Raw genomic sequence first — 13709 nt, forward strand, 5'->3', positions numbered from 1 at the left:
TTTAGTTTTGTTGACAGCAGAACAAGACGAAGAAGGATGCAACGAGGAACAGGGAATAAACTTGCATGCTGCAGTAATGCAATGAGCTGCTGTGAGTCCATTAAGTGAAACACTGTGTGCTACAGTAGATCATTTGGGGGAAAATAAGAAAAGTTAGCTTTGGAGATGAGTATGAGGATTATGCTTAACAGTGCGAGAGATGCAGATTGCAGACAGTGGCACTTTGTGAGGGTGCTCTTGTGATGTTTAAATGCCATTCAAAATGCAGTGGGAAATAGAAAAAAAAAGGTAAAGTTTTGTATAAAACAAAAGCTGCTGGTTTCACAAATCCAAATTTGTGATTCCTTATGCTACCTGGAAGTATATTTTGCAACAATTTAAAGCTAAACAAAACAAATAAAATGAAGGCTGTCAAAACCACCACATTTCTAATTTAATTTCTAGGTTCGTATAAACAGGAAAGACAAGGAATAGCACACCAGCTAATCAAAACATTTAAATTGTGTTTGGATTAAAATGGATCTACTAGCGCTGTTGTACCTTAACTAATCCCTGCTAATACAGTGCTACATTATCTTGTTAATTTTCTTCCAGCTAATCCAGTTCTTCATTCATAATACCACTAATCTTGATTTTTAAATAAAGGGAAAATAGTTTAAACATTTAAACCAGCCCTTCTATGATTGGCTGATGGAGACATGTGGAACCTTAGCAATCTCATCGTCTAAGTAACCAAAGTGAGAGAACAAGTGCAAAGTGAGATTTAAAAAGACAGATGGAATGAAATGTAACAACAATTACATCTGTTGCATAACTGCAATTTACTACACCTAATCTGAACAGGTATTTTGGTGTGTTTCCAGTGGTGGAACGTAATTAGGTACATTTACTCAGGTACACATTAAGACTTTTGTACATAAAATACAATGTTTTATTATAAATTAAATTACCCAACAATATAACGGCCTACAAGTCCATCTGAAATGATGAGCCGATTACTGATTGACAGAACGGTTTTGATTGTTTCCAGTTTCTAAAATGTGAGGGTTTCTCTGCATTGAGTACTTTTACTTTTAATACTTTAAGTACATTTTCCTGATGATACTTCTATACTTTTACTTAAGTAACATGTTCAACTTGGACTTTTGCTTGTAACAGAGTATTTTCACAGTGCGGTATTAGTACTTTTGACCTAAGTAAAGGATCTGAACACTTCCTCCACCACTGTGTTTCAAAGCATATGATTGATTGATATTTTTGTTTGAGTGTCAAGCCACATGTTTTCTTTCCATTACAAGAAGTTTAGCAATCCATCCACCTTAAATGACTTGGTGCCTCAATGGAAAGGAGCAACCATATGAGAAATTGAGTTCACAGATGGGTAACATCAAAACGTCTTGTTCATGATGTAGTTCACTTTGAGAGAGAGTTGAAGGACATGCTGTAATAAATAGCTTCAGATGTAACTCTCTGGAGAAGTCAAATCAAAGACCCCATTTCCACCTGGTGTTAACATGCAATCTTTATCTGGGTATCTAACCTGGATAGGGACAAATCTGCAGGTTAATGCAGGTGTAAATGCAAGCCGAACACAGCTGCATCAAGCTAGCTGTTAACCACAGGAAACAGAATGTGTGTATTTCTTAAATTAGTAGTTTAGATTGCTTATATAGAATCACTTTTTACCAAGGCACTAAGAGGACAATTAGTCTTGCATAATGTAATCTTCATGCGATGGACAATGGGCAAAAAGATCATAGTTGGCTAGAAGGAAGAGAAAGTCTTAAGATGAATGAGATGATGAAATACTGTTGGAGTGCATGTTTAGCCTACTAAATGTTTACTAAATATAAACAGAATGGCCTAAAGACGGATGAAAAATGGCCAAATAAAAGTGAAAGTGTTTTAAGGTTTTGCCTTTGAATCTAATTTAAGAAATGTCTCTTGGATGATCCCAAACTAAACAAAATCAAATTACCTTCTGTTGGCCAGCGGAGACGACATCATCAGCACCATGCAAGAGCCACATGACAAAGTCACATGATGTGCACGCACATGATTGGTTGATGGGAAAATATAGAAGAAGGAGGGTGGGGGGGGGGGAGAGGCGCGGGGCACATGGAAAACATACAAAACATGTGTGAAATGATGAAAACATGTCAACAGAATAAACAAATGAACAAGAGTGTTAAAGACAAAATGACACAAAGGGAACACAAACAACCAAGAGAAATACATAAATCCATTTTTTTGAATACATATAAAAAAAAAGAAAAAAAGAAACATGTTGCTAAATATATGAAGCAGTTCCAGACTTTTGGTTTTGGTTTTTGGAAAGATCACTAAATACATATATACAAACAAACTTACTTTTAAGATTTAGTGTGTAACTTTTTGATATTATTGAACGTCCGTTACATTCAAGTCGTTGCCAAATGAGTTGCTACAAAGCTAATTAAACAACATGTAACTTCTCCCGCTTCGGTCCCTCTACAGGTTGTCTCATTGGAACTACAGCTACAAGTTAAATAGTGTTGCTTTAAGACTATCAGCTCCACACAACTCTCTCTGGATTTCTCAGTATGGCTGTGTTGAGAAGATTGTGGCGTCCGGTGACTTTCCCGCACAGAAACTCGAGTCAAGATCATTACCTCTTCTGAAGAGTCCACCATGTTTTTTTAATCCTCCGTGTCGTCTTTGGCTACTAGCAACTGCGTGGAGGAGGATCACAGAAGGCTTGTATCATGTGGACACACCGAGAGTGTTGTTGTCATTACTTAGAATTCCTCATGGGGGCGACAGAAACTATGCACTATAGCTTTAAGATATAGATTTAAAATACAACCAAAACTGGACATCCGGAACTGCCTCATGCATCCAGATAATCGAAATTCTTTCCTCTGACAAATCTTCTTTCATCCTGATATTTTACACAGCGACATTAATCCCGATCTGAATTTGAAATATGGTCACTTTGGTCAGCTCTAACACCATGACTGCCATTAAAGACAAATTGAAGATTGTGAAAACAAAACAATAAATCCGGGTCAAAAGAAGAACAGAGGAAACTCTGCAGCTTTGAGAATACAAACCATGCCAACTAAATATGATACACAACGCAGCAGACAACAGTATGAACACATGGGACATCAGGAGAAACAAGGTCTGTTATCAGATGACGGTCTAAAAGCATTGGTGACATTTGTTCTGACTAATGCACTTGGAAAAATAACAATTACTATGAACAACTACATCCTAGGTGAATCTAATGTAAAGCCACGTGATATTAAAAGGTGAGTTAAAAGGGAGAAATGTAGTTAGGGAACACTGCAAGGACATACAATTTGCATACAATACATCAGGATCTCATTTAAAAAGGAGCAATAGACATACAACAATTACCCCAGTAGTACCAAACACACAAGTCAGGTTTATTTACCTCAAATGTTGCTTAAGGAATTAAAGCAGTAAGTAGTCAGATGGGTTAGTTGCTTAAATGAGCTATCACTTATAATTTTGCAGGCTCTTTGCACAAAATAATGATAATATATCAGCAGGAGGTTTTAGGTGTTCCTTATCAGAGTCAGTCACCCATCTGTTATCTCAATGGCTGTGCAGGATTTCTAAACAGGCAAAGCTCAGTGTATTTCCTGGTTGTTTTTTTCCCTCAAGACTAGGTTGAACTGCACTGTCATGAATGACAGATGATCTGGTACTGTGAATGGACACAATGATAGGAAACATTGAGGGGCTCTAAAGCGACAGAGTGGTTTTGATAAGAACTACAATATGTAGATGGAAGAGAGGCAGAACTAGGTTCGGTAGGTAGCGGGAAGGGGAGGAAAAAGCATTTTTGCAGGGTGATACCTCCCTGTGTTTTGTACAGTCATGCATCCAGGTAGACTATCAGAACGACTTAACAACTGACCAAAACATTTAGATGAAAAACTGAAATGAATTGTATGAATAGCAGATTTCCAAACCAATCAGTGGTTATAAGCACTTCTGTCATCTCACAATCCAAGATGGCGACTATAAGTGTTACTAATTAGTAGTGTAATTTGCATACTAAATACATTCCGATGTGGTGATATAGCTATGTTTTGTGAGGGCAAAATTATTTCCATTAAAACATGAGTGTTTAGTGACCTTGAATGATAGACTTGACTTGGATTTACCAGTTTGATGTTGGAATGAAAGCCACAGTTGGTAACTTTCCGAAAAAAACCCTTTTGTTATGTTTGCTTAATCTGTCACTATATCCTGACAGTACTCCATGAATCAGATTAACCCCTGGAAAGAATCATGTTTCTCTTCCTTTAAATGGTACTTAAAAATGGAAGTTACAGTAAATTTCTGTATGACACAAACACACCATAAGGTGTTCTATCCCTTACTGTTGCCAAAATGCTGTGTGCCATGACCATGTTGTATGATACAGTGTCTTCAGTGTCAGCACAGTAGCCACTGATCAGTGGTGGAATGTAACTAAATTAATGTACCTAAAAAATGTACTTAGGTACAATTTTGAGGTACTTGTATTTTAAATTTTACTTTATACATTTTCTCAGCTACATCTCAGAGGAAAAATTGCCCTTTTTACTCCTTACTTTATTTGTTACCTTTGAGATTAAAACAAATTAATATCAACAAATACATTGTGATGTATTATTAAAGGTTAAGATACAACTTTATTGATCACTTGGTGAAGTTCACAAGCTACCTGTAAAAAAATAAGCCCCACCTTTACCAGCTGCAACACTAAGGTGACATTAATGCATCACTAATTACAATCCAGTAATATAATATACTGTATATTTTTCTGAAATGGGCCATTCAGCACACTGAGTACTTACACTTTTGGTACTTTAAGTGTACTTTGTACTTTTTATTTCAGTAACCTTTTGAATGCAAGACTTTTACTTAAACGTAAACATAAAAGAGTATTTCTGCACTGTAATATCTACGTAAGTAAAAGATCTGAGTACTTCTTCCACCACTGCCACTGAGCCACTGGTCACAGCAGACATAGTATAACCTACTCTAAAATCATTGCACCACAATCAGAGGAGTATGAAGTATGTACAGAACTGTGATTTAAACAAACACACTGTAAATTATTTCATACACAACACTATAGTCAGGCTGTTAAAAGGCACACCTTCATGTCTTTGACAAATGTTAGTAAAATTGTAATCTAGTGTTAGCAAAGCTCATAAGTTGTCACACTTATTTTGCCATGGCTACTCTACAGTGGGTGCACAGTATGAGCTCTCCTATGAGCCACACACACGAGAAATAAATGAACATCTACATTAACTGGGAGGCCAAGCAGGTAAGAGAGACAGAGGTGGAGAGAGACACACTGCACACTGCGCGACTGGCATACTCACTAATGGCCATAGTGGTGGCAGCAATAGTGGTTGGTATCTCTGATGAAACTGAAAGATGGTGAAAACATGGTGAGCAGAGCTGGAGTTCTCCTAAACAAGAGCAACTCCGTCAGTGCGGGGCTCACTTTTGTTTTTTATACTGGTCTTGGTGATAAGGAATTATTCTGGAACATTCTTGTGGAAAAAATGTCTCCACTCTACACATCCACTGTGACGCGACAACGCATACACATTGCGTTTTTTCATTACATCCTGTGTAATAGGAATGTCCATGTGATCCTGGACATAGAAACGATATTCAAACTTGGCTAGACGAGGGGAGGACGATCAACTTGCAGCTCAGCGGGGCTCAGGTGGTTACTCGTCGACATAACACCTGTCATCATCACTGTAATGTATACAGTATTTATGTTCAACAAAACCAATAATAATACTATACATTAAACTTACTAAACTCACTTTGGTTATCTACGGTGGCAAATTGTGGGAAATAATTGTTTCTTTCATGTATGTTAACCGAACTACAGTCTGTCTGTAACATCACACACTATTATTCTCCAGAGATAGTGCCAAAGGTAGCCTAATATTTAAAAAAATGCATATCTCATTGGTTCAAAACTGAATGCTATACAGCAACAAAAAAGATGCAGCAGTGTGGATACGCTCTGTCCAAAGAAAGCTGCAGCTTTTCACCACCTGCACCTGAACAGAAACTAGGAAACCATTTACAGTCCTTAGTATGCATTCTTGTCACCTTTGAGACTCAATTGTCATCAAGTCGAATGGCCAAATTACAGTGACAAAATAAAAGCACACCGTGAGCACAAATGGGAATCCTATAGATTTCTGGGAATTGAAGTTCTGAATATTTAAACCTTATGTTTACACACGGGGCCATTTATGTGCAAGGTTGCCCTGCTTTTAACATTATTACCAGTAAGTATTCTAATTCCACGTTAATTACCACATAATACAACTGTATTCCTCTTTGTGGTCTCTGAAGTCTACCTTCTTTAAAGAGCTGATATAACACCCATTACCTGAACTGCTGCAGTACACAATATACTTTGTACTAGAGAGACACCAAAAAAAAAAAGATGCTACGGGTAAGCAATACTAAAGAAGCAACGGCAGCACTAAGGACTAGGGTACAAATAACTCACTTTCTATAGGCTGTACTGTAAGACTGTCATATCAATCTATCACATCGCTAAACAAACCTGAAACCGCATTAGAGTAACGGAATGGACTGTCGTCTGGAAAATGAAAACAGGTAATGCAATGAGTCCGTGGGAAAAAGACAATTCAATGTTTTAGGGGGTTTTGGGTGATGATCTTTGTGAAGCCTTTCATTTTTCAATCATCAAAACAATGTTCTCATATGGAGAGAATGGTCAAAGTAAAACAAATAAATGCAGTGGAGATATACACAGGAAAATAAAGTAGACAAGACAGAGAGAAATGAAACTTACTTGTGAAAGAATACTCTGAGAAGTCCAGTGGAATACAGAACAGATGGGAAACCATGATGAGAACAAAATACAACAAAAAGAAGAAACACAATGAAATGAGATATGTGAACAATGAAAGAGGGCAACACTTTCGTGCTACATCGTTATCCCACTGGCACACTGCTACTGTGTCTTATCGGGCTCTCTGTCTTGCTTCTCTTTGTTCTGCAGCTAACTTGGACTTTGATTATGCTGGTGCTATATATCCCCTACAAATTACAAAGTTCTCTTTCTAATGACTTCATGCTCAGATGTGATCGTTGGAGGGATTCAGTGTTTTTTTTTTAAGAACACTGGGTTTCTGGATGACAATATTGCTACTCTGATGTATTATAACTAATAATTATTAACACATTAAATGGCAACGTGCATGCTGATTCCTCCATTTCCTTTTTCATTTCATTTCTCTAAATGATAAATTCAGTTAACTTTGAGCTCAACCTCCAGTTTGTACATTTAATAAAATAATTTATAGATAGATGTGTGTGATCTCAATAAATCCATCCGACACTGTTTCTGCTGAAACATCTTGAAGTAGGACAAAGCCTCTATCTTTAGGGATCTGGGCAAAATACAGAGGATGCTGAGGACGGCTTTTTCTACAGAAGCAGTGAGGTGATGAAGCACAGATGGAAGCATGACGAGAGGCTGGTACAAACTAAAACAAAGATGTATTCATGACCCTGATTTGAGATGCTGACTGAGAAATAGGTCTGTTGCCTTCTAATTGTAGCCTGGGTAAACTAGCTCTGCACTGGATAGAAGGATTTACGGATAAGTCTGGTTTATTAGCATTTGGGTCTTCTTTCAGTAAAGTCATCGTTTTATCAGTAATAATTGCATGTTACCGAACGAGAAAATTCAGAAAATCATAGGGCAAGAAAGACAGTCTGGTGAGTCAGACGATCAGAAAACATAAGCAAACTACATTTATTACCAAGACTGTCCATTGCAAACACCCATCATATAGTTTAGAGACTTTCGACTTTCTGGTTCAGTTTTGACCCACTGTGCTTAGCGTAGTAGAGCATGGACAGAGTTCCACGATGAGGGATTATTACCAACCTTCCTGGTGTGCTCACTTTCGGTTTAATCTCCAAATAAAGTGGTTTAGTACTTGATTACAGATAACATTTTGGATGACAGTGTTCAACATAAACACTTATATCACAAAAGCTATCAGCTTAAGCTGAAGAATTGACCGCCAGAGCAGTGCCACGGTGAAAATGAAGCTGGTGGTCTGAGTACCTTGGGGTCTTGTTCGCGAGTGAGGGGACGATGGAGCGGGCGATTGGTCGGAGAATCGGTGCAGTGGGGTTGGTATTACACTCACTTTATCGCACCGTTGTGACGAAAAGAGAGCTGAGCCAGAAGGCAAAGCTCTCGATCTACCGGTCAATTTTCGTTCCTACCTCACCTATGGTCATGAAGGCTGGGTCATGACCAAAAGAACGAGATCCAGGGTATGAGCGGCCAAAATGGGTTTCCTCAGGAGGGTGGGTGGCGTCTCCCTTAGAGATAGGGTGAGAAGCTCAGTCATCCGTGAGGAGCTCGGAGTAGAGCTGCTGCTCCTTCACGTTGAAAGGAGCCAGTTGAGGTGGTTCGGGCATCTGGTAAGGATGACCCCTGGGTGCCTCACTAGGGAGGTGTTCCAGGCACGTCCAGCTGGGAGGAGGCCTCGGGGAAGACCCAGGACTAGGTGGAGGGATTATATCTCCAACCTGGCCTGGGAACGCCTCGGGATCCCCCATTCGGAGCTGGTTAATGTGGCTCGGGAAAGGGAAGTTTGGGGTCCCCTGCTGGGGCTGCTGCCCCCGCGACCCGACCCCGTATAAGCGGATGAAGATGGATGGATGGATAAGTTTCTCGCCTCATTATCATTTGATACGAGCACATGCTACGGAAGACGATTAGGGCCACATGTGAAAAAAATGTCTTTCAGTTCTAAGTTTAAAGTCAGAATTCTGACTTTAATCTTAGAATTCTGAGAATAAAGTCAGAATTCTGACTTTAATCTTAGAATTCTGAGAATAAAGTCAGAATTCTGACATTTTTTTAAGTAAAAAAAGTCATAATTCTGACATTATTCTCAGAATTCTGACTTTATTTTCATAATTCTGACTCTAAACTCAGAACTCAATACATTTTTTCACTTGTGTCCCTAATCCTCTTCAGTACATTGCCATATTGTGAAGACTGTTCAAATAATTCTCATGCTGCCTTCTTGATGACTTATTTCAGTCCATAATGGATTGAATTAGCGTGTCTGCCTTACCATAAAGAGTGATTGCTCACAGCTGTTCAATAACTAATACCATATTTCTGCAATTAAACATATGGAACAACTACATGAATGTCCATTATCACACAATGCTTTTAAGAAGTGAGACTATTTTCCCATGTTACAATGACATGTTGCAATTATTTGGTATTATATTAAACACTTACTGGATAAATGTAAATCAGATCTTAGAGATGACCGTTGTCTTCTGTATAGGAGAGACCCTCTCAGCTTAGTATAAGAGCAGCTGTTGGGCTCTATTGGGCCTAATTCATACTTCAGTGAGAACGCATTATCTGACATGTTGTTGCAGATAAATAAACACAAAAGGTACGAATTTTATGTCAAGCCGACACATTCTGTTTGTGATGACAGGTGTTGCGCACCTGCTCTTTGCTGTAAGCTTGCAGATGATCCCATATGTCTAACACAGCTGTGATTTGACGCCAGATTATTCACCAAGAAAAACTTAAATGGTGAGAACACGGAGGGCGACGTCAAACTTCCCTCATCTGTCTGACATGTATAGGTATTCTCCTTGTATCTCCCTTGGCGACTCTTTCTCCTTTCTTCCAAACACAGTGAGATTGAAAATTCCCTCCACCTCCAACATTTCATCATGCGCTGCCATTTCCTTCACAAAATATAAACAACCTTCTGCAGGGCTTGACCCCTGGCTGCTATAATAACAATGCACGCTGTCACTGAACTATAAATACACAGTTGACACTTCTTCTCACTGAGGTATAAATCAGCCCTAGACATGGCCAAGTACTTTCCAGAAAGCTTTTACTAAATCACCTGCGTTGTGGGTTTAAAAACGCAGAGCTCTGCGAAATGGAAGGAGGCACGGTTTGCCTTGCACACTGCAAACATTTAAAGGGAAAAAGGCACACAATACGGTTCAGTGATGAAGGACACACAGTATGCTTTGCATAGTTACCACTATTAACCAAGTTGGATTATGAAGTGGCAGTGGCATTGTGAATGATCAATCCTTCTCGCCTGGCTGGAAAAAAAAGGACTGCATTGGGACTCTTGGACTGAGAATAGAGGAGAGTAGGGGTGAGAGCGTCTGGGCTCAGCTAGACATCAGCAGGCGGTTTAGGGGCAAAGCATGGGGGGGTCAGAGGAGTGCTTACTGAAAGCAGGGATACAAGCAGCCAGGGCAGTACTTACGGACTGGCTCGGTCTTGAAAGTGCTGGCCAGGCTGCTCTCGCCTTCGCCCTTGCCGTTGATGGCGGACATCTTGACCTCGTAGGTGGTCTCTGGCTTCAGGCCAACGATGGTGATCGTGGTCATTTCTGTTGGAAGTGATGTGCCGTTATTCAATGCAGGTATACAGGGAACGAAGAATAAAACAAGGAATATGGGCAGCAATATATGTTCTTTATGTCCTAATGTGTGTGAGATGCAAAAACCCATTTCGAGAATAATATCGACATGTCGAGAAAAAACTTGATATTTCAAGAATCAAGTCGGACTTTTTAGAATAAACCAAACTACTAGTCTTCCTAGCAGTCTTCCTCCTTAATTTATTTTCCCTTGACGTGGCCCTAATGCTCCGTCGTAGATATCTCACTGTGGAACACAACTTTCATGGCCGCGGTGCAAAACAGCAGAGAAAATTGTAAATGTGCTTCACATTAATATCTCCATGTGAAGGACTTTCAGAATAATCATGCAAGTAGAGTATTTATCAACACGGTGCCCTCCGTAGCAAATGCTCTTGAACTCTTGGATTTATTTCTGTATACCTCGTGTTTCCTCATAAACATCATTTAGAATGGAAAGCAAAGGAAGAATTTCATTGTACAGGGAAACTTGTTTATAACTGTGCATACAGAATGACAATAAACCCTTTGACTTTGTTGGGGAAACTATGAATAGGGCTAAAGAGCACAAGGCCAAATTCATTCATGAGTGGGCTTTTAGCACCACCGGTATCGGTGAAACTGATGTCACGGCAGAAACCTTTCATGTTTAGATGAGATTTACAGCCGGCCCGGAGTAATTTACCAATGATTACCACGTGCTGGTTTCCTCGGCTTCTCTTAAAGTTTATTGCCACAAATCATAACAATAGTAACAAATTTGACTGGTTTTGTTGTGTGTTCATCATTGTGTTGCTACAATGCATTCATAGTGCAGCATTAAGATAGAGAAATTCATCTTTGAGCAATTAAGGAAACATACAAACAATAGCCTGAATGATTATGGACCAAGGTTACAGCCTTAAAGCTGCAAAATGGAACTTGTTTCACATTCAATGTAACAATAAACCCCAACAGTGCCCTGGCCTATTTGAGATTTTGAGCTATTCGTCTATAAAATGTGTTGTCCCTAACCAAACAAAATGGAGTTAAATGGAATTTGGACCAAAACAATTGTTTGTGACAGACAAACATTTAGACAAAGATTGATTTTTTCCCCCCTGTGTGCCATATAACTCAATTCTTGTCCAAAAACTATTAAACTATTAATTTGACTATTAACACATCAATAAGCTACACTGTGATGTATTGCCTCATTACCATGACCAGGCTGACTGTAATTATATTCAGTCGATCCCATGCGCACCTTCCTGCTGTCCCCAACGAATGCAGTATTTATTTTACCCACCGCAGTGTCTAGCTATTTTAGGAAATTGTTTTGCCACTTAATAAATGAAACTATGCATTTGTAGTCTCGCTTTGCCAGACCTTCCTCCACAGCGCTGCATAGGAGGGTCTGGTGAGTCCACACAGCATTCAAGAATGGGAGAAAAATGTGCTCTGGTTTACTGGCATTTCTTTACACCAATCACAATCGTCATGGGCGGTTCTAGGCGCAATACGGAGCAACAGCGCCTCTGCAAAATAGGGGCAAAATGAGGGACATCCGGCGGCACCGGAGCAATCCCAGAAGTGGAACGTCGTGTATATAGACGAATGCATTTGTGACCGGTTTTTAAGATTTTCTTTTTCAGTAAGAATGAAAGGGCTTGGTGCTAAGTGCCACAGACTGGGTAGAGAAGTTAAAGTATTAAGAGATAGACTAACACATTGTTCGTTTTGGTATGTTTAATGGGATTTGTTGACAATAATAATAAAATATAGGAAATGACAACAAGCCTGTTGCCATTATGGTATAGCAAAGTTGGGTATTTTTAGTCTATTTGCATCATAACTTTAGCTACGGTTGTATTAATGTTTACTTCAGACCATATAAGATATGCATATAACACATATGATATTAATTAATAGACAGGTTTACAGGGTAATTTGTAAAGTGGGAGGTCCCGGAGCGCAGAGCGGGGGTGGGTCCGGCGACTCAAAACGGGGGTTGGAGGTAACGGAACAACAAAAAATAAAATCACACTGCCTACGCAGCTTCTCTGACTAAAAAAGCCTAAACAACGCTGTGTGTACATCAGGGCAATGTTTATTTTAATTTCAGAACTTGCATTGCATGGGTACAAAATGTAATGTTTCCACATTCTTGATCGGTCGGAAACAATTTTTGCTTGTTTGGGATCCGACTGGCCAGCGTATTTGAAAAAGTTTGTTGTCTTTTTGACATTTTCCCCGAGTGAAACGAGAGTAACAGCAATCTCCACCGCATGTGTCACTTGAAGTGCCTCCCCTCCCTCCGTCCCCCCCCCTCCGTCTTACCCTGAAAATTCACCTCAAAACGCATCGAAAATGCAAACACGAGATTTCTGTGGAACTTCAATGGGGAATAAAGACTAACAAGACAGATAACAACATTGAACACTACACAAACAGTAGTTTATTTTTTTCATTTTGGCGAAACATTTTTCATAGTGACAACAGGAGGTACCGGATCCGATAAAAAAGGTTCCGGATCCAACATCGGAGGTGCCGGAACATGTTCCGGCTCAAATTAAGCCCTGGATATATCTACACGGTCCCACGGTGATGGGTGTGGTATGTCTATCTGGCAGTACTGCTTTCAAACATGTGATGGCAGCCCTGGTTCATAATATTGTGAGAGCCACTTTAAACTCAATATCCTTTCAATTGACACATTTCAGCCACTTGACAATTCTTTATCAGTAACAAATTACTTACATCTTCCCTGGCATGTAGCTTAAAAAGACTAGGCCTTTAGTATTCCTGATTTAACATAATAACGCTACAAATATATATTATAAACATTAAAAGAGACATGGTCCATTCAGTGCATGTGTGATTTGGAAAGGCTTTAATTTATCAGATGTGGTGTAACTAATGTGGTTGAATGAAATATGTTTGTTAACATTTACAGTTGGTATGTGGGTGCATGTCTATTGTGAACTGTATACGCTTGCATGACATCGGATCCTGGGCCTTGAGATGACAGCGGAACCTGTCAGCCCCTGACTGATAAGTCCCATGTGGCAGGCAAGACGAGAAGCATCCAGATTTGTAAGAGCCACAAAACCCTCAGTGGAATGTGGATATTATCTGGGGGCCTGTCAGTGTCTGAGCTGACTGTCATTTAGGCTACGCTGTGTTCCCCCCTCCCCTCCTAACATCAGC

The 13709-nt window shown here is 39.5% G+C and overlaps 1 protein-coding gene across 21 annotated transcripts in view; it reads right to left on the minus strand.

Moving 5' to 3' along the window:
* ncam1a (neural cell adhesion molecule 1a) overlaps positions 1–13709 on the minus strand; it is a 269226-nt gene that overhangs the window by 31534 nt on the left and 223983 nt on the right. For 6 of the 21 annotated variants that reach the window (XM_039778229.1, XM_039778222.1, XM_039778227.1 and 3 more), the window contains 4 exons: positions 10365–10490; positions 6866–6880; positions 5394–5441; positions 1979–1981 (listed from right to left, as the gene is read on the minus strand). In XM_039778229.1, the coding sequence (XP_039634163.1) occupies positions 1979–1981; positions 5394–5441; positions 6866–6880; positions 10365–10490 (192 nt within the window). Of the gene's footprint in view, positions 1–1978; positions 1982–5393; positions 5442–6401; positions 6405–6613; positions 6650–6865; positions 6881–9839; positions 9843–10364; positions 10491–13709 lie in introns of all 21 variants that reach the window. The other 15 variants (XM_039778231.1, XM_039778234.1, XM_039778233.1 and 12 more) reach the window with 6 other exon arrangements.

Source organism: Perca fluviatilis, chromosome 16, assembly GCF_010015445.1.
Source record: "Perca fluviatilis chromosome 16, GENO_Pfluv_1.0, whole genome shotgun sequence".
NCBI classification, from domain to species: domain Eukaryota; kingdom Metazoa; phylum Chordata; class Actinopteri; order Perciformes; family Percidae; genus Perca; species Perca fluviatilis.